The 18,716-nt window shown below is 43.2% G+C and overlaps 1 protein-coding gene across 3 annotated transcripts in view; it reads right to left on the bottom strand.

The window, feature by feature from the left end:
* Positions 1 to 2,078: 2,078 nt before the first annotated feature.
* The window catches only part of Plp1 (proteolipid protein 1), an 84,676-nt gene continuing 68,038 nt past the window's right edge, over positions 2,079 to 18,716 (bottom strand). Inside the window, exons 2-9 of one of the 3 annotated variants that reach the window (XM_015991276.3) lie at positions 18,514 to 18,682; positions 17,443 to 17,589; positions 8,734 to 8,920; positions 7,738 to 7,999; positions 6,520 to 6,688; positions 5,981 to 6,054; positions 5,084 to 5,149; positions 2,079 to 4,182 (exon numbers count right to left, since the gene is read on the bottom strand). In XM_015991276.3, the coding sequence (XP_015846762.1) occupies positions 4,111 to 4,182; positions 5,084 to 5,149; positions 5,981 to 6,054; positions 6,520 to 6,688; positions 7,738 to 7,999; positions 8,734 to 8,920; positions 17,443 to 17,446 (834 nt within the window). In that variant the 5' untranslated portion in view covers positions 17,447 to 17,589; positions 18,514 to 18,682 and the 3' untranslated portion in view covers positions 2,079 to 4,110. The remainder of the gene's footprint in view (positions 4,183 to 5,083; positions 5,150 to 5,980; positions 6,055 to 6,519; positions 6,689 to 7,737; positions 8,000 to 8,733; positions 8,921 to 17,442; positions 17,590 to 18,513; positions 18,683 to 18,716) is intronic. The other 2 variants (XM_015991277.3, XM_076562336.1) reach the window with 2 other exon arrangements.

Consider the following 18,716-nt stretch of genomic DNA (forward strand, 5'->3'; position numbering starts at 1 on the left):
TGTTGGTTAGCAAAACATTTCAAGGCTATGAAACAGTTTTCAATGCTAACTATCATAGCACATCAGGCTTCTCTTCTCTACATACGTGCTTGCATTTCTAGCTTGTTTGTTGTGACCCTTTGTTTCCTTTGCTTCTCAGATTTCTCCCTGACTGAGAGATAGGCAGGCTGCATTGCCCGCGTTGACATAAATGCTGATCCATGTGCCCTCTGACTCCTCAGATGACTAAGTGGGTGGCAGCAAGAACATGCACTGTGCCAGTGTACGCATGAATGCTGTCTGTCACATGTAAGGCAAGGAGCAGGGGGACATAAAGCAAGTCACGAGTTGTCAAGAATTCTAAATTGAAGTTTTGTTTTTATCAAGGTCCCAGAAACCCAAAGCCACATGAAGTCGTGACCCTTCACCGCCGCCTCGCCCACATACTGAAGGGAGGAATCAGATACTCATGGCAGCCACCCAACCAGATTGCTTTTTCCTGCTCCCTGCCTCCACTCTGGTCCACTCTGGGAGACCCCTCCACTATGCCTGAAGGTGAAGGAGATCCTTGAGTGGAAGGCCATGTCTGTATGATTGTTCTACCCACAAAGCCCCCAAACATGAACCTCCCAGGGTTTAGTGAAAACCTTGTTTTCTCAATGAATATATACAGAATGAATGCGTGTCTCTTTCAAAAAGAGGGGGGCAGCTTTCACACACAGTAAAACTGCACTCAATACTGACCCTGATGTTGTAAGAAAATGTTTCTTGTTTATACTGCTGTATTTTAACTTTTAGCTGATCTGAGCACAAAGAGAGCTCTTTCATTTCAGAGAAAGAAGGTTTATGGTGTGTAGGAGAGCGAAGAACAATGGGCCCAATTGATAAACTAGAGATGCTCTCAGCTTCTGAGAGCCTGGAAACTCCATCTATAGATCCATCCCAGAGGGCAGAACTAAATAAGGACAGATGGAAAACACAGCTTTCTTGGGAACTGGCTTTTGCTCCTCTGAGGCAAAAATACATTCACTCTGTAGCACCGAGTCAATTCTCCAAAATGCGGTGCCGTGTCCTTGTTTCCAGGGTCTAAAAATAAATCCTATGTGTTTTAGTCTTTGTCTTAAAGCCATTCAAGCAGACTGACTTGGAGAATATTAATTGTGGTGAAGCGGAGATTAGGAGACTCGAGTTGAACCACTTTTGAATCGAGCTCCTTAGCTGATCACTAACATGCGGCCTACAGCTAAAGTCTCCTTTCTCATGTTTCTTGTCAGCCACAACGATGAGACAAATCTACAGCCAATTTTAAGTTCAGCTTTCTTCAGGCTGGTCATCAGAATGCTGTCCATGTTACGTTAGGTGAGCTCATGGCCTAAGCTCTCCAGGGCAGTGGGTATCATTAATTCCTTTTAATCCAGAACTGCCACCGCATGTTTACATTTATATTGTCCTTGTTATATCTTCCCTGCCCAATCAACATTCAACTTCAAACCTTTCATTTAGTACTTCCCAAGTAAAACTGTATTATTCATGTGGGAAATCACCTGGGCATCTTTACTGGAAAAGCTAAACAATTTCGAGAAAAGGTAAAAGTAATTTAGTCTAAATATACCAGGTGCTGGGGCTGTACAATGACACTGGGAAGCAAATCTTACTGACTCAGCACGAGCAGAACACTCGGGAACACAAAAGGAACCGGTACAGAGACCTGAGTTTAGCCCAGCATGGAAGCGCACGCCTTAATCCCAGCACTCTGGAGGCAGAGGCCGGTGGATCTCAAGTTCATGGCCTGCTTGCTATACATGGAGCGTTCCAGGACAGCCAAAGATTATAATGAAACCTTGCCTCAAATAACAATATTTAAGTACAGACAAGCATTTATTGGGTTTCTTCAGGTAAACTGTTTTGCATTTTGCCTCTATTTCTTAGTGCCCTTGGATATAAAAAAAGAAGTAATATATTTATCCAGTACATTTTTCATAGAAGTAGTGTAAGAATAACTTAGATGGCCTGAAAAATACACGAGCACCTTGAGTTAGCTATAATTAAGTTCTTTGTTGCTGAGCACAAACAGAACAATTCACTCAAAGGACACCATGTTTGATTGAGAACATTCTTAATTTTATTTTCTTTAATTTTATAAAATACATTTTATAAGATGAGTTTCTACAAGTCTATTCTTTATGTTGTTAAAATCAAAATTCTATATCAGAAGTGAAGGAAACACTTGCAGTTGATTAACTCTCTTTGTGTGTGTGTATGTGTGTGTGTGCATGTGAGGGTTTCAGGGGACAGCTGGTTATCTGTTATGTTATTAAATCAAAACAACATAAAAGACATCGATCATTTCCCTTTCCTTCGTCTTGATTGGTTTCTTACAGAGCCTTTCCCTCTCCTCACTCTTGGGTCCCCTGCTAGCTATCTTCTCTACTGGCCCAGGAACGAGTCTCACTGTCTTCTTGCGTAGTCCTTCAACGTGGCAGAAAACACTCTGGAGAATAAGGACGACACAGATCTATGACCAAAGGTCTAGAATAACCTCTTCTTCAGTCAAACCAGATCGGAGTTGTTGTTTTGTTTTTATCCCAAAATTAACAAATACAGGCTAAGCTTGACATCTGGGAGTTCTTCAGGTTTCAAATTCTGTCTGTCTGTCCTCTCCATGTCTCCAGATCTCCATGGAAGCTTACCAAATGAACAGCTGACAGCTGGTGCAATCTATTATGTGACCTATATGTACCAAGAGACAATATCCTCTATGCTAAGTCTAATTCTCAAAATGCCAAGATAACATTAGCAAGCAAAATCATCTGTCATTTGTTCGAAAAGAAAAATATTGGACAGGTTATTCAAATTGAGGTTGAAATTTACCAAGCCCATTTCTACAAATGCAGAATACTTGTGGAAAATCCAAATAAATTCATGGGACTAGACAATTTCAAATATTTGGTAATGCTTACTGTCCAGTGTTCTTTTTTTCAAAAAGAACTATAATCAAAAAGCATTCTCCAGATCTTTCTGATCTAACTCCAAACAAGAGAGAAACAATTGGAAAATGTGAAACATGAATCATTCTCAAACTAATCAAGATCTTCAAATCACCCGCTAGGAGTGATTGGCTAAAAACCCAGGAAAAGAGCACCATTGTGAAGATAAGCCAGAGGCCAGAGGACACAATTAATTGACAGGAAAAAAGGTATGCTATCCAAAGAGTTAACTATCTGTCATCTACCCAGGGGGCCATCTTAAGTTACACCTATAGCCTTCACCAACTGCTGCTCTTTAGGTCACAGTCTTATTTCATGAAAGCTAGTTTCCGTCTATTCTCAGCTCCTTGGAAACCACAGGGTTGTCATGGTAGCTGTTATCAAGGAGAAGGGAGTGAGAAGATCCTGACAACACTGTTTCTCTTCCTAATGAGGTGTAAGGACAGATTCTGCCCCCTTTGTCTACACAGACACTGTGCTCCCTTATGCAGTTAAGTAGGGCTGTCTGAGTTAGGGCTTATATAGTCCATTGCCATTGGGGTCAGAGCTCTCTTTCTAAGAGTGAAAGATCCTTGCTTTGACCCCTGTCTCCCAGCTGCAGGAGGCAGATTTGGGCAAATGCTATCTCTTTGCTAGCACTCTTTTATTTTCTTCTGTCTTCAGTGGAAATAGGAAGATAGAGTGAGCTCTTGGTTTTGTGCATCAAGGAGAATACATGTGGCTCCTATTGATGGCAAGGAGACCAAGGACATTCCTGCTCTCTCCCTGAGAATCTTTCTTTCCACTTTGTTTTTCTCAATGGAAATGCCCTTGGAGAAGGAAGTACATCCTGGTCTTCCGAAGATGCTCCCAAGTTGAATTAGAGCTTTCACTCCTCTGGGCCTTGCAGCTGGAGAATCGCCTTCTCGGGCACTCCCTGTTTCTAGCAGGAACCAGCTGTGGGGCACAATGACTAAAAGAGGTACGTGAAAGGGAGAGTCCACAGAGAGAGCTTAATCACTGCAAGACTCTCCTTCCTTGTTATACTCATCAAGTAAGAAGAGGGCCAATCAGCGGCAAAGGCAGAGTTAAGATAGGAGACACAACGCTGTAGGCTGTGTGGTTAGAGCCTCGCTATTAGACAAAGGGGACTTTCTACGGGAGATCAGAACTTGGTGCCTCGGCCCATGAGTTTAAGGACGGCGAAGTTGTAAGTGGCAGCAATCATGAAGGTGAGCTGCAGGGAACAGAAGAGAGAAGGTGAGTGAGTAGAAAGGGAAGGTCTCTCTTCCCAAAACCTTTTAGGAATGAGGGAGAGTTTGAAATAAAATCACAACTAAATAATAGGAAATCGTCTGTTTGAAAACAACAACAACAACAACAACAAACTAAAAGGCACATTGCTGTTCTTTTTTCTATATTTGTGAATTGAAATCTTCTATTAGACACTTAAACAGTCGCCCAGATAACCTAATCAATCAAGATGTATTCCACGGCTAGGTTCTGCTAACCACTGACCTTTCCTTAAGGGAGTTAGCCAGGCCTGTGCTCTGTCACGTCAGCATGTGGAAGTGACTTGGAGTTGTAGAGTGTTTGCTATAGACACACAGCTACTGCATGAGCATAGCCCTCCTATCTTTTATGCATCAAATGATTGTACAAAGTAGAAGTGAGCTGGATTTCTGTGAAAGCCTCCAGGTACTGAGGAGGACTCTGTGAGCTCTTCCCTGTGGTTAACTGCTGCTTGAGACTTGAGGTCAATCGCCTTGCCCTTCAGTGCCTCTGGAATGAGCATACTGCATTGGTACTGTACCAACACCCCCTGCAGGGCCCGGGGCGTAGGATTGCCACATGTCACAACAATTCTAATATGAGCAGGTCCCTCCAGTCTCCCCGAGAGTACTTAAGTCCACTAGAGACTATCTAAGAAGTTTCTACTGTACAGAATCCGGGGATACAGCAAATCCTGTTTAGTGATACTCATGGCAGAATATGGAGCTCCACACTTTGCTGACCATTCTCATAGCTTCTCTCCAGCCTTTCAAAGTTGGAAGGAGACTCTCTTCTAGTCTGAGCCTAACACTACTCAAGCTATCCCTGGAGCATTTATTTTCTAATATTATTTTAAAACAACTTACCAGGGAAACTAGTGTGGCTGCAGCACCCACAAATGCAGCAATAAACAGGTGGAAGGTCATTTGGAACTGCAGGAAAATGTGTGCAAGAGAATTATTTCATATAACAGAAAAGCAAAGCATGAGCCACACTAAAGAGTGAACGCAGTTTGCTGGCTGCATTGCGGTCTCTCCTGTATGTTAATTTTGTGTCTCTAACTAAATTTTCACTTCCCTAAGTGTCAACCTCCCATTCGTCAGTCATGGCACCTCATACCCACAGTATCCTAAGGACTCAGAAAACAGATGAATGATCCTACAAAATTAACTCATTTCCTACAGTTGTGCCCAGGATCCCAAATTTCAAAGTCGATACTTTGTTTTCAAAGATGTTTTTTTTTCTGACTTTCTCCCTAGGATTTGCTTTTATTCCCTTGCCTCTATGGCATATACATGTTCTCAATGAAGCATTTTATTTTTTTCAAGTGTACTTATTTCACTGGAAAACATGGAGTTTCAAATGTAAAGTATTTTATAGAGTCCATGTGTGTCTTTGTGCATGGCCTATTCTCTTGAGAAGTTTTTAACCTTAAGGAAGATTCTCATTTGGGAAATTTTACTACTAAGTACTACCTTTATCTAAAGCTGTACATTTTTTTGGTAATGAGGGGAGTTTGGGAAAGTAAGATTTCTGCTGCAGCTCTGGGGAAAAGAGGTACTTTTACTTTTAATCAGTATGCTCATTGGTTCAGGCACACTTAGCCATTATTTTGTAGAAGGGAAATCTGCTTATTGAAAGTCCAACATGGAAAGACTACAATCCTTGAAATTGAAGGTCATGAGGAGAAACTTCTGTTATAGGCTGGCATTTCTATGCTATTATCCAATCCCTTTCAAAAATAACCCTAATCATTCACTTACCTCAGCTGTTTTGCAGATGGACAGAAGGTTGGAGCCACAAACCTTGCCAGGGAAAGCATTCCATGGGAGAACACCTAAGGCACAAAAGTCAAGCAGAGTAAATTTAATAGAGCTAGAGGGCCATGTGGAGGCTTCCTCCAGAGCCTTTCTACCTTCTCTATCCTGGCAGTAAACCTGACATCGACAATAAGCATGATCCTCCTTTCTAAAATTATATAAAAGCAAAGGTGGTATTGAATAATGCTGAAATCTTATAGTATTGAAATGTGCTGCTTTGGGGGTTGGTAATGGCACTCAGTCAGAGAAAAGGAGTAAGAACAGCCAAAAAACAAACAAACAAACAAACCCTTCTAAAACTTCCATGTTCCCTTTCTGCGGGGGGAATCCTTGGTTTCAGGAAAGAGATTAATAAATTAAGGAGCATTTATTCATCATCTTACAATACTTCCATAATCACCATCCTCCTCACCCTAGGACAAAAACAATACACGTTGCTTCCATAGATGGCAGGGAATCTGAGACCCCCACATCCAACTCACCGTACATCCTGGCATCAGCGCAGAGACTGCCTATACTGGCAGAGGTCTTGCTGGGGTTGGCAATAGACTGACAGGTGGTCCAGGTATTGAAGTAAATGTACACAGGCACAGCAGAGCAGGCAAACACCAGGAGCCACACAACAGTCAGGGCATAGGTGATGCCCACAAACTAAAACAATTGACATGGGGTGGTTAAAAATCAGCATCGGTGTGCAGACCCTGAAACACAAGCTGGAAGATCCCGGAGTGGCATATGCCAATGAAGTCAGATTCCAGGTACCTCCCTCAAATGGAATTAGTGAGCAGGGCACTTCTACGAAGTGTCATCGGCAGTGTCTCTTAGAGAACTGGCCCCAAGTGTGATGGAGGGTAGGGGAATGGGTGGGAGTTGGGGTGAGGCGGATCCCTGGGTTAGAGGGGCTTCAGGGGATTTGGAGGGCAGAGAAGGTGTAAAAAAGTAAAAATAAAAAAAGTCCTGAAAGAAAGTTGTGCCATTTTGTGCCTTAGGCTGAGCTTGCAAGATGTTCTTTGGAGTTTTGTTCCCTAGTCACTGAACAGTGCCAATAGGAGATTTAAATTTTAGATCTAAAACCATTCTAAGCTAACTGCTGGTCACAAAAAGTCATCACCACAACACACACATGTTCAGACCCCAAAAGATCTTTAACTCTAGAAACTAAAAACCAATACATGTCTTTCTAAAACATGGCTAGCCCAAAGATAAATGTGAAATATACAGATCTAGCCTAATTCTCTCTGGGACCCCAATAGTAATACGATCCCAGAATACTGTGACTTGGGTCAATTCTTTAATTTCTATGGTCCACCCTCCATTTCAGGTTACGTGTCTAAGTCTCAATCCCATGACAAGTATTTTAGATTCTTGTATAGTCTGGTCCACTCTTGTAGTCTTTGCTAGGAACAAAATAAAGGGATACCAACAGATTGGTTAGAAATGGTCTTATTGTACAAAGCATCCTACAAAATTCATGCTTTTTAGTTTGAGATGAAATTTTCTAGGGAACCTTTGGAAGGTTAGGCTAAGCCGGCCAGGCACCACTTTCTTCCTGACCATATCGTTCGGCTGTAGCCATCGCTTCCTCACTCAAAAGCCAGGCCTCTGGGGAGGACCCAACCTTGGGTGGGGATGAGGCCACAGACTCACGCCCAATTGTCTCCCACCCCTTGTTATTGCCACAAAATCCTGAGGATGATCACCTTGTCGGGATGTCCTAGCCATTTTCCCAAACAATGACACACCCGCTCCAAAGAATGAGCTTGATGTTGGCCTCTGGAACCCCTCCCCTTCTGGCCCCCTGTTACCGTTGCGCTCAGGCCCTTGCCGCAGATGGTGGTCTTGTAGTCGCCAAAGATCTGCCTGACTGCGCCGGTGGTGTAGAAGCCCTCAGCCAGCAGGAGGGCCCCATAAAGGAAGAAGAAAGAGGCAGTTCCATAGATGACATACTGGAAAGCATGAATCCTGCATTGACAGATGGAAAAGTCCAGACAACCGTATTCAGAGGACACAGCTCTTTTCGTCAGTTAGTAAAGGTACATGCCTGAGGAGCTAGAGGTTCTTAAGAGGAATCACTGGGTTTCTCCTGAGTTCCTTCACCTTTTCTTCACTGAAGTGAATGAAGCCAGATGGTAGGTGGGCAAAAGCAAGTGCTTCTCTTCCCACCCCCGGAATTCTTGTTATCCTGCATCCTAGAAAAGCAAGCTTGCCACCCCTTGCCTGACCCTTCAGAAGTGATACTCCATAGGAGAGATATGCTCGACAAACCAGGAGATGCGCGAACAAATGTAGCCTGACTTGCTCTTGGAGTAGGTGAGACTAAGCCTGAGTACACAAGAACAGTGTGTCAGACCAAGACCAGGGACTCCACTCTGCCTGTCGTTGGATGCCACCTGCCATTGTGGAGACAACTCACACAACATTAAACACACCTAGCAGAAACTGGACCCTGTGTGAGCCAACAGAGAGGAGTGAGAGGAATTATACCTCTTTTCTGAACCTGACATTATCTCCTCACTTAGAGCTTGCAACATGGCACAAGAGACTCTGTACACAGAGAGATGGTCAGGAATTCTATCTGGCTCCACACTGGTCCCCTACTACTCATGAGGATCATGAGGATGCTGATGAGTTTTATACCTCCATGACAGGGTGAGGGAAAAAAAAAGACGTGGGTCTGGGAGGGGGGAGGTACTTACACATTAATGAGATACTCATAATCCTGGAAGTTTTTGGAGAAATAGGTCTCAATTAGCTTCTCTGTACCAGTGAGAGCTTCATGTCCACATCCACAGAACAGTGCCACTCCAAAGAAACACAATCCAGTGGCCACCAGGGAAGCAAAGGGGGCCCCAACCAGACATCTTGCACAGCACTCTAACAAGCCTAGGGAAGAAGGGGGCCGTCAGGTATGCGTAATAGGTAACTCATCCACTCACATACATTGCCGGGCCAAGCAGCCCGTGCTGCCAAGCACAGAGAGTGGTTATCTTGGGAGCTCTAAAGGAGAATCTACAGGTTTTAGCTTTGGGAATGTGAGATTGACCCAGATTCATTATTTTGCTCCATTCTTAAAATTGAAGCCTCATGTTCAATACACAGAATATATGTATGGGTTTTTAAAAGGAATCAACTAATTCAAGTAGCAATCCAGGAAAGTGATAAGATTAGCCCCACTTTTCTTACTTTTGTAGTCTGTTGACTTATTTTAATTATTCATCAACTATGGAATAAATGTGCCCAGCACTGGACATGGGATATGAAAACAGAACAGGGACAAACTCTGCCAAATTGGAAACCTTCAGTTGACTGAGGAAGAATGAATGAAGCAGGTGTAATACTTTCCACCACCAATTCCAGGAAACCAAGTAAATGGCTACAGAGAGTAAATACATGTAGAATTTCAGAAGAAAGCGCATGAACCATAGATGTTAGTGTTTTCAGACACAATTTGAACTGAAAGAGCATTCCAGGGGGGAGATAGGATGGGAAGTGCATGTTTCTGGACATTCGACACATGATGCATATTTGCTGCAAGGAATGCCAAATCCTCCTTGATCTGGATAGAAGGGATCAGCCCAGAGAAGAAAGGAACTGGCACAGGACAAGGAAGGTTGCTTTTGCACACAATGATAAAAAGAATAGTGACAATGCAAATGCAGACTTGGGGCTGGAGAGAGGGCTGGTGGTTAAGACTGCTTGCTGCTTCTACGGAATCCATGTCAGACAGCTCCAGAGTATTTGATTCCCTATTCAATAGAGATATATTTTAATAACGGCTTGATGATTTGTCGATGTTTTGAACATTTGCTGCATACCACTGTAGCTTGTCCAGTTTCTGTACCCTCAAAATTACACTGAGATTCTGTTGGTACAGCCACAAGGAGACTTTCTGTAATGACCACAGCAGCTTTCTGGCATGGGACACGGGCCATGGGAACACACAGGGCCTGGGAACACAGGTGTCTTAAAGTGCTACGAATACCTGAGATCCCCAGACCAGGTACCTCTCAGTCCTGTACCAGTGTTGCTGAGAAATAAGAAAGGTACATCAAGTAGTCACCGACCCTGGAAGCAGTTATGGCCCCCCGAGTTCTGGTGTTTATGAAATGAAACTGATCAAATGCCAAGTAGATGGCTGACTAGACAGATACACATGTGGTTCCCTCTGGCCTCTTGACCACATCTGCAAAAGGTGGAAAAATGAAAATATGAAGTTCTTTAAATAGGAGGTATATGTAATAGATATATCAGATAGTGAATGTAGATAGTATATATTTAATATATGCACGTGTATATAATATATAAAACATATGTGCACACATATTTAGTAATGTATATATACACATACATACATACATACATATATACATACATACATAGGTCAGCTGATTTTTACACATCTATTCCTATAGTAAATGTACATAGAGATAATTTGGAAATGTGCCTGAGAAAGTACTAGTTTGTGATAAGTATGTTTTAACTCCTTATCTCCTTATATAATGAAAATAATTTTCTAAAGTTTGGACTTTTATATTCATGTATTTCTCTAAGCCAAGTTCAATTATCTACAACAGAATACCAGGAGAAATTGAAGTTCATTATCTTATCCCCTTAATATGAGCTCAGTTTTTATTAAAATCTCAGATACTTAAACATGTGATTTTCACAGATAAGTTGAACAATGTCAACAGATGTTGAAAGATCAAATTATGTGTATCATAGAAAAAAAAAGCTGGGATAGAGGCATTTATTTGTTTCTTTTATCAGAACCACAGAATAAGTGAGCCCTATTACCCACCACTCACTGAAAGGACAGCCTTCCCTAGACTTCAAAGAGTGTCTTCTTTGAAGATCCTTGTACATTACATTAGAGATATGGCTCAGAAGCCCAAGCCAAAGTATGCAGCAAACATTTGTAGCTGAATTGGGTCCCTTTCGTTTTCCCCAAACTGAAGCACTCCACAAGAGGCAATCAATTGGTTTGTCGCTGTGCTACCGTGAGTAGAGGCTGAGTTTACTCAACATGAACTTTGCAAGAGAGATGTTCACTACTGGCCTATGATGTGTATGCATGTGCACACCAAAGTAAAGCAAAACAGTTATAACTGATCACTGTCTTGGGGAGACGTTCCGGAAATTGATCTTATTTTTTATCATTAGGTGTAGATACTACATGTATCCAGTAAGTCAAGAAAAGGCACTTGGAAGTAAACACACCACCATTTTCATTCTCTGCCCTTTTAACTCCTCTCCACCCTCAGACTCTTAGACTCTTCTAGTAAAGAAGGTCTCTGAAGCCTGAGGTGGGGGTGGGGAGGTCACTGACCCCACTGTTCTCTCTCTCTCTCCAGCAAAGGGTCAAGCCTTGGACACAGCCCTCCATAACTTCCCCAGACAAAGAAGCCTTGTTTTCTCCTGCGATCTCAGGAGCCTCATTGGTATTCTGCAAGGCCCTGCAGGCCTGGGGGTGGGGAGGGGGTCAGATCCAGTAAACAATGGCAGAACTGTTTATTTAGCCAGGGTAAGGAGAGCCATCTACCCTGGCAAGTGGTCATCCTGTGCCCATTCACTCACCCAGCATTTTCACCATGGGATGGTCTAATGGTGAGGCAGGTGTGACCAGGAACTTGAGCTCTTGCCAGCCAGAGACATCTACTCAGTGCTTTAGCTGATGCCCTTCTATGTCTCTACTCTAAGGATGATTTTTCCCTCTTCCCATCAAGTGATGAAATGAAGAATGATTTACCATCCTGGACAAATAATCATTTGGTGGTCATCAAAATAACCAGAAAATGTTACACTTAGTGTTTTTACTGGGAGACAAAACTTTAGGAGCAACTCTAAATCACCACCACTTTTTTTTTTACACTTATTTCCTTAGTTCTCAGATAATAACTTAACACTCCCCTTTTTGTTCTATTGATGTTCAAGGCAAGAAACAAGGACACAGACTTTAGTGAGTCTCTCTAATGTGGAATTTATCCTTGAGATAAATTGACTGCTGTTAGGTTATAAAATATTTTAACAATATCAAAACAAGTATCTGATGCTAATTTCCTCAAAATTCAGATGAAATGTTTGTTCTAAGGGGCATTTAAGTTCAGCGGAAGTAAGGAACCGCAGCTAATCTGCCCAAGCAAAAGTCAAAATTTGAATTCCAACAGGGGAAAACTCAGAACATATAAGAGATTGTCTTTTCATCAAAGTAGTTGACAGTCAAAGGATTCTGAATAAAAGTCCATTGGGTTCACTTCGATTTTTCACAATCCAAAAAATGAACTTGGGAACATGTGAGCAGCAGCCTAAAACCATAAGCTCTCTGTTTCAGAATACCTCAGGGTCAACAGGGTTCTGAATATTAAAAGGCATTCTGTCATTTCCCAGCTAAGTAAAAATTGTGATGTGGTGGAGTCAGTATAAAAGAATTACATAATACAATTGCTACTCAATGAGATTTAAATGCCTCATTTTGATGAGAGATCACAGAGAAAATTAATGACGCTTTTTTTTCTTTGTGTTTGAGTAACTTGAGGACACTAACATCGAACACAGTACTAGTAACATAGATGCTGCAAGAAATAGAAATGAAGAGTCCAATTCCCCTTCCTCAGAAAACTTGTCATCTTGTTTGGGAGAACAAACTTATTTCCTAAATTGAAAACCAAAGATACCTCTTACTAGTGTTAAAGTGGATGTAACCAAATCCTGTGGTGAAAATCTACGGAAGACATTAGTTCAGAATTAGTTATATTTATCTCCAAATCCCCCAGACAAGCATGATGAATCTGTGATAGAACTTCCCTTCTCAGCAACGTTTGCGGTCAGAGATCAACAGTACTATTGTGACTCTCAGATTAAAACCCATCCCACTGACTGTCCTGATCCTGATTCGGTCTCTTTAAGCAGGAGCCCAGTGCTCCAGAGCCCTCCCTCCTTTCCCATGCCCTGGGCACACCTCAAGGACCAGCTCCATGATGGAAATTCAGTGTGAATCTGGGAACTCATCAAAGGGAGGAGAGGAAGGGCTTTCATAGAAAGGAATGGTAGAAAGAGACCAATTGTACCCCACACAATTCCCAGCTTGTCTCTTGAATCCAGCTGACAAAGGGAGAGATAGAAGAACCCTATACAATAGAGCAAAACAACAGGCAAGCTCTTTGAGTGAGAAACTGGTCCCATCTCCCTAAGTCTCTAATACGCGCTGCAGTCTTCCCCTCCTCCCAGAATCCACCCCTTAACCTCAACCCACAAACAGAGGCTTCCTTGATCAGGGCCTACAGCCATTAACATGGCCAAGATACTAGAGCAGCTGTGACTGGTACTAGGGATAGATGGTGATAAGTGGGTAGGGTTCTAGAAGTAAAACAACCATTATCAGGAGGTGACAGAGACAAAGGCTTTTGCTTCTGGTCTCATCTTGTTGGGACAAAGCCTTGCCCATGACTTTGTCTTTCCTGTATTCTATTAGCACTTAGAGTATATTCAAGAGCTCAAAAGGGCTCTACTGGGGTCTGAGGATTCAAGCTTGCTTGATAGTCAAGTCATATGGACAAAGTTAAATAAAAACCTCCTTATTAGACAGGTATTATTATCACTGCTGCTACGATCAGTGATCACTCCTATTGCTAGCATCACCAGGAAGAGCAACTGGCCTACCATACCTCCTATGTTCGTCTTCAGATACAGACTGGAACACACACACACACACACACACACACACACACACACACACACACACACACACACAGTCGGGGGGGGGAGGGGAGAAGCATGCAATTCATGTGCAAACATTTGGAGGCCAAAATCCAAGCTTGGTTGTTTAAATCTGTTCCTTGAACACTGTCTCTACCTTGTCCAGTTGTGGGGAAATGAAGAACAATCTGTCAGTAGAGACAAGTGCAGCCCTGCCTTATGCTACTAGATCCCGCTCTTGCCTTGGTTAAAGTGGGAAGCTGACCTGCAGAACCTCACCCTCTTCCTTGGGATGCCATTGACTCTTTTCCAAAGCCCTGAACAGCGAAGAGCTCCAAGGTCAGTGAGAGATCACTCTTTATCATGTGGCAAAGGCTAAGGAAAGACTCGCTGAACCTTTAGTGCAACTTTGACACTGGGGAGGGCCTGTGAATGGGACAAGACGGGAAAACTCTGTTCACTGACCGTGGCTTATGATCTTTCCTTATCAGCTTACTGCCCTGACTTAATCTTTTCAAAACCTAAAGTTCCATGGGCAGAAACAATATTTGTCTTTTTCTTTCAGGACTAAAGAACTGTAACCAAGGGATGATTCTCAAGGATATACAATCCCTCTCTCCCTCTCTCCCTCTCTCCCTCCGTCTCTCTCTCTCTCTCTCTCTCTCTCTCTCTCTCTCTCTCTCTCTCTCTCTCTCATCTCTATCTCTATCTCTATCTCTATCTCTGTCTTTCTCTCTCTCTCTCTCTCACACACACACCCCTCAAACAAACGAACAAAGGACATGGAAAAATGAATGCGTCACTGGCTTGGGTAGGACCTGTAGATGTTCCTACCCCCTCCCTGGGTTAAAAATGTTACTATTCAGAACTCTGAGAGAACATTATCGTTAGGATATGGACAAGATTTCTTGGTGTCCTGGCTCAGGGCCAAGGTGAAGCCCCTCAAGCTGGGCAAACTGCTTAATCTCTCTAGCTTTTCAAGAGCTCCTGGCTAGGAAGAACCAGATAAGAAATGGTGTGGCAAAGGCTGCCCTTGATCATTTTAGTCAGTGTCTCTAGCAGGAGTCAGTTAGCATGCTGCTCTAAATCTGCTTTCTTTTTAACTCCTGACATTCTTGTGGTGCCTTTGATGGGATTCAGATAGTCTTCAGGTACCTGGTAGAGCTCAGCCTCTGCTCTGCCTCCACATTTTGTACTTCCAAGCCACTCTTGGAGGGAAGCATCATCGAAGTCTGGTTGCCAGGGTAACGGCCACTGTTCTCAGATGACAACAAGCTTGAGGAAGTCGATGTTTTGCTGTTCAGCGATGGCATTGTTATTGAGCAGAAAATATTAACTACGGCTCTTTGTCTCTTTCTCCATTCCATTGTTATTCCAAACACTCATCTGAAGCATCTCCCTGCCAAGTCTGGACAAGGTTTTAGTAAGCTGTTACACTGCCCATAAGCTTTTTGCTCAGACACTACTGAATTTGGTACTCTTCTTCACTTCCGATCCTAAGAGATTTTGTGGTCGAGGTAATAAGCTGCCCGCTTCTGGAGGTGATTAAGCAGAGACTTATGTATGTTTAATTTATTGTCAAAGGAAGGGCTTCTGCATTGAGGGTTGGCTCATGTAACATTTTGTGAATAACAGTCTCCCTATGTTGTCTAGCTGGCCATTTCTACTGCTCCTCCTGCTTCAGCTCCCTAGGGTGTTAGAGGCATGGGCCACCACACACAGCTTCGCCTCAGAGAAGTTCCAGTGCTCTTTTCAATTCCAGATTCTATGACTGGACTTGTCTATTGCAATAGTTAAACAGCAGTGTACTCCACAGCAGAAGCAATAGCATTTCACTGCCTTGTCAGAGGCGGCTGAACAGTCACACTGTCTCAGATACTGTGTTATTGAGTGACTAGAGAAACAATGGCTACCCTGTCACGTATCCCTAGTACATGTATTGCTTACCCAAATATACATCCTTAGTGATACCGTGTGTGTGTGTGTGTGTGTGTGTGTGTGTGTGTGTGTGTGTGTGAGAGAGAGAGAGAGAGAGAGAGAGAGAGAGAGAGAGAGAGAGAGAGAGCGAGATCTGCCCTCCCTTATAACAAAATATTCCTGTGATCATTTTCTTTCTTTCTTCCTATCTCTTCTTCAAGGATTTATCCCTTGGGATATAAGATTCAACTTGCATTTCCCCTGTTTTGAAGGAACAACCTCCTCAATCAGCTGTTCTCACATCAGATAGGATTTCTGGGTCCAGAGCAAGAACTGAGTTCTTCCCACAATTCTTCTCACCCTGTTGCACTCAGGCCATCAAATGGTTCTTACACAAAGAAAACCGGACAACCTTGGAAGGAGGACGCAGCAGCCTAGACATGCATTGTTACATAATACATACTAGTTGACGTCATCAGAATTGACAATGGGTACAGAACTTGTCTACATTGACAGGACTGCCACAGCATTAGTACCTGATCTTCCACCCTGAAAGTAGACAAAACAGTTATTGTTGCCCCTGTGTTCCAGATGATGACTCATGGGGACATGCCCAATTTTGCACAGTTCATTAGAGACTGAGCTGAGATCCAAACCTGGTTATTTGGCCTCCTAGTCTAGTACTCCACCCTCTTAACTATCCTACTAACTTACATGCTTCTAACAGTTCCCTCTGTGACTTGGGATGGAAAAAAAGGCAAGGTTAACAACAGTTCAGTCTAACTGAAAAACTACTTCTGTGGCTCCTATCAACTTACTGGCTACTATGTTGCACGGTGAAGACACAGGGAAACTGAATCTCCTTTCATTCAGGATGTGTTCAAGCTGCTACTTTTATCGGTCCCAAATGTGAGCAATATGTAGATATCTCTGCAGCATCTTGCCTAAGCAAAGACCCTTATGTTCCACCCACCTTATGCTGAATAGACACCGCTGGACACCAGAACTTCACAGCTTCCACCTTTACAGGACGTAGAAAAGTCCTCAGGTCTCAGTCAACAAGTGCCCTTAGATAGAAGCCTTCTTGGTTCAGCAGGAATTCATGATACTTACTAGAAATGTTGAGCTGTATGTGGTGCACACACACACACACACACACACACACACACACACACACACATATGCACACACAATCCATATCTCTTCTCTACAGATATGGATTAGATACAGATAATAGATAGTCCATATCTATTCACAATGATAAAACCATTGTGAACTGTATTTTCATTTTCTGAACCTGGAATATCTAGCATAGACACTTCTAAGTCTGAGTCCAATTTTCCCTGTTCCTCCATCCTATTGATGCCAAACATGCTCTGAAGTTTGTACCAGGGAAGTGAGGATTTGATATATCTGAGGATTAGTCAATATTCAAGTTGCCCCCAGTGGAACCAGGGGTTCCAGATGACCCCACCATAACCAGGGCCTTAAGATGAGGGGAAAGGAGAAAGGAGAAGGAGGTGAAGGGGTAGGAAGCCACATGGTCACATCCATCCTGCTGGGCATTCTCTGCAAGGACCTGTGGGACTCCACATGTACTGATGGCACTCACTGGCAATAAAGCATTAGGCTGAGTACAGTAAAGAAGGAGTTAATACGATGAAATGCTAAGGAATGAAAGCAGAAAACAAGTGCCAAAACACAACTTATCGAAACCACTGGAAACCCAACGCCCCAAAGTTGGAAATTCTCCTTTGAATTCCTGTATCTTCGCTGCTCAAGTTTTTGAAACTCACCCATGTCTTTGGCACTCTGACTCCAACTGCAGCCTGCTGGCTAGTCTGCTTTGCGGCTGACTTTGTTCAGCTGGAAGGATCCTGGTCTCTCCAGTCTCCTTCTTCTGTCCTTTACTTTTTCTCTCTGAGTATCTTTGTCCTCTCCTCCTGCAATGAAAAGGACTCTCTGATTGACAGCCAACCCCCTTAAAGAGACAGGCTCGCTTTCCTCCTCCTCTCCTCCTCCCCTTCTCCTCCCCTTGTCCCCACCTCCTTTGGGATCCTCCCTTCTTTAAGGGCTCCATCTTCTCTTTCTGCCTTTCACTCCCAATTGTTTCTTTTTTTCCTTCTTTTTTCTAAAGCTTCTCTAGAATTTCATTTTGCTACAAAGACATCTGGAAATGTGAATTGGGGGTGGGAATTAAATGGAGGGGTCCTGCAATCCTCCAACTGATCCTTGGGCCTATCTGATGCATCATACCTCAGTCTGAGCATACTGAAGTCGTGTGAAATGGTAGCCCTGATGAGGGGGGCTGGATCAAAAACCTACATGCTACGCTCTCAAATATGCCCCACACAACCTCACTCCTAGCTGCCCTTGACCCTGGAACCTGGCCCTCCCTGTTTGTTAACAAAAGGCACCCTCCGCTTTGAGAATTATAACGATTACATAGTTAGACAATGGGGACACAAAGGAGAGGGCAAGATCTATGCCAAGTTCACAGAAAGAAAGAGGCCAGGGTGGAAGTTGGAGGTGATTTCTAAGGAGAATTCACTTTGAGAGAAGATAGGATCACAATCTGGGAATCTGCTAGTCAACATCTAGCCCGGAAATGTGGTGTTCCCATCTGCAAGTGAAGACAAGGCAGAGAGAAGCAAGGAGTGGTTAGAGTGTAGCAGTCAGGTATGGGGGAGAAAGGAAACACAGTCCTGTCTCGGAGGAAATTCTGTTAAAAATGGTCAAGCACAGTGAAAACAGGAAGAATATATGAAACGTCTATACTGGGAAGACTGACTGATTTCTGAAGTCTGTGAAGGGACCCGAGTGCCAAATATAAAAGGTGATGTTTGTTAGGGAAAGTTTTCTATAACCTTCTGGAACAGGTGACCCTGATGTGGGTTCCTTGTCAATCTTCTCTCTCAGGTCAGGAGCCTCAGACGGTCATAACCCTCTTGATCTAGAAGCAAGAGTCTACTCCTGAATGGCTCTAAGGCAGGTCATTGGTCCATAACAAGAGCAGAGACTGTCATCTCTACACACCTAGGAAAAAAGGTATGTTCTCCTGAACTTGTCC

This window comes from Peromyscus maniculatus, chromosome X (genome assembly GCF_049852395.1).
Source record: "Peromyscus maniculatus bairdii isolate BWxNUB_F1_BW_parent chromosome X, HU_Pman_BW_mat_3.1, whole genome shotgun sequence".
NCBI classification, from domain to species: Eukaryota; Metazoa; Chordata; class Mammalia; order Rodentia; family Cricetidae; genus Peromyscus; species Peromyscus maniculatus.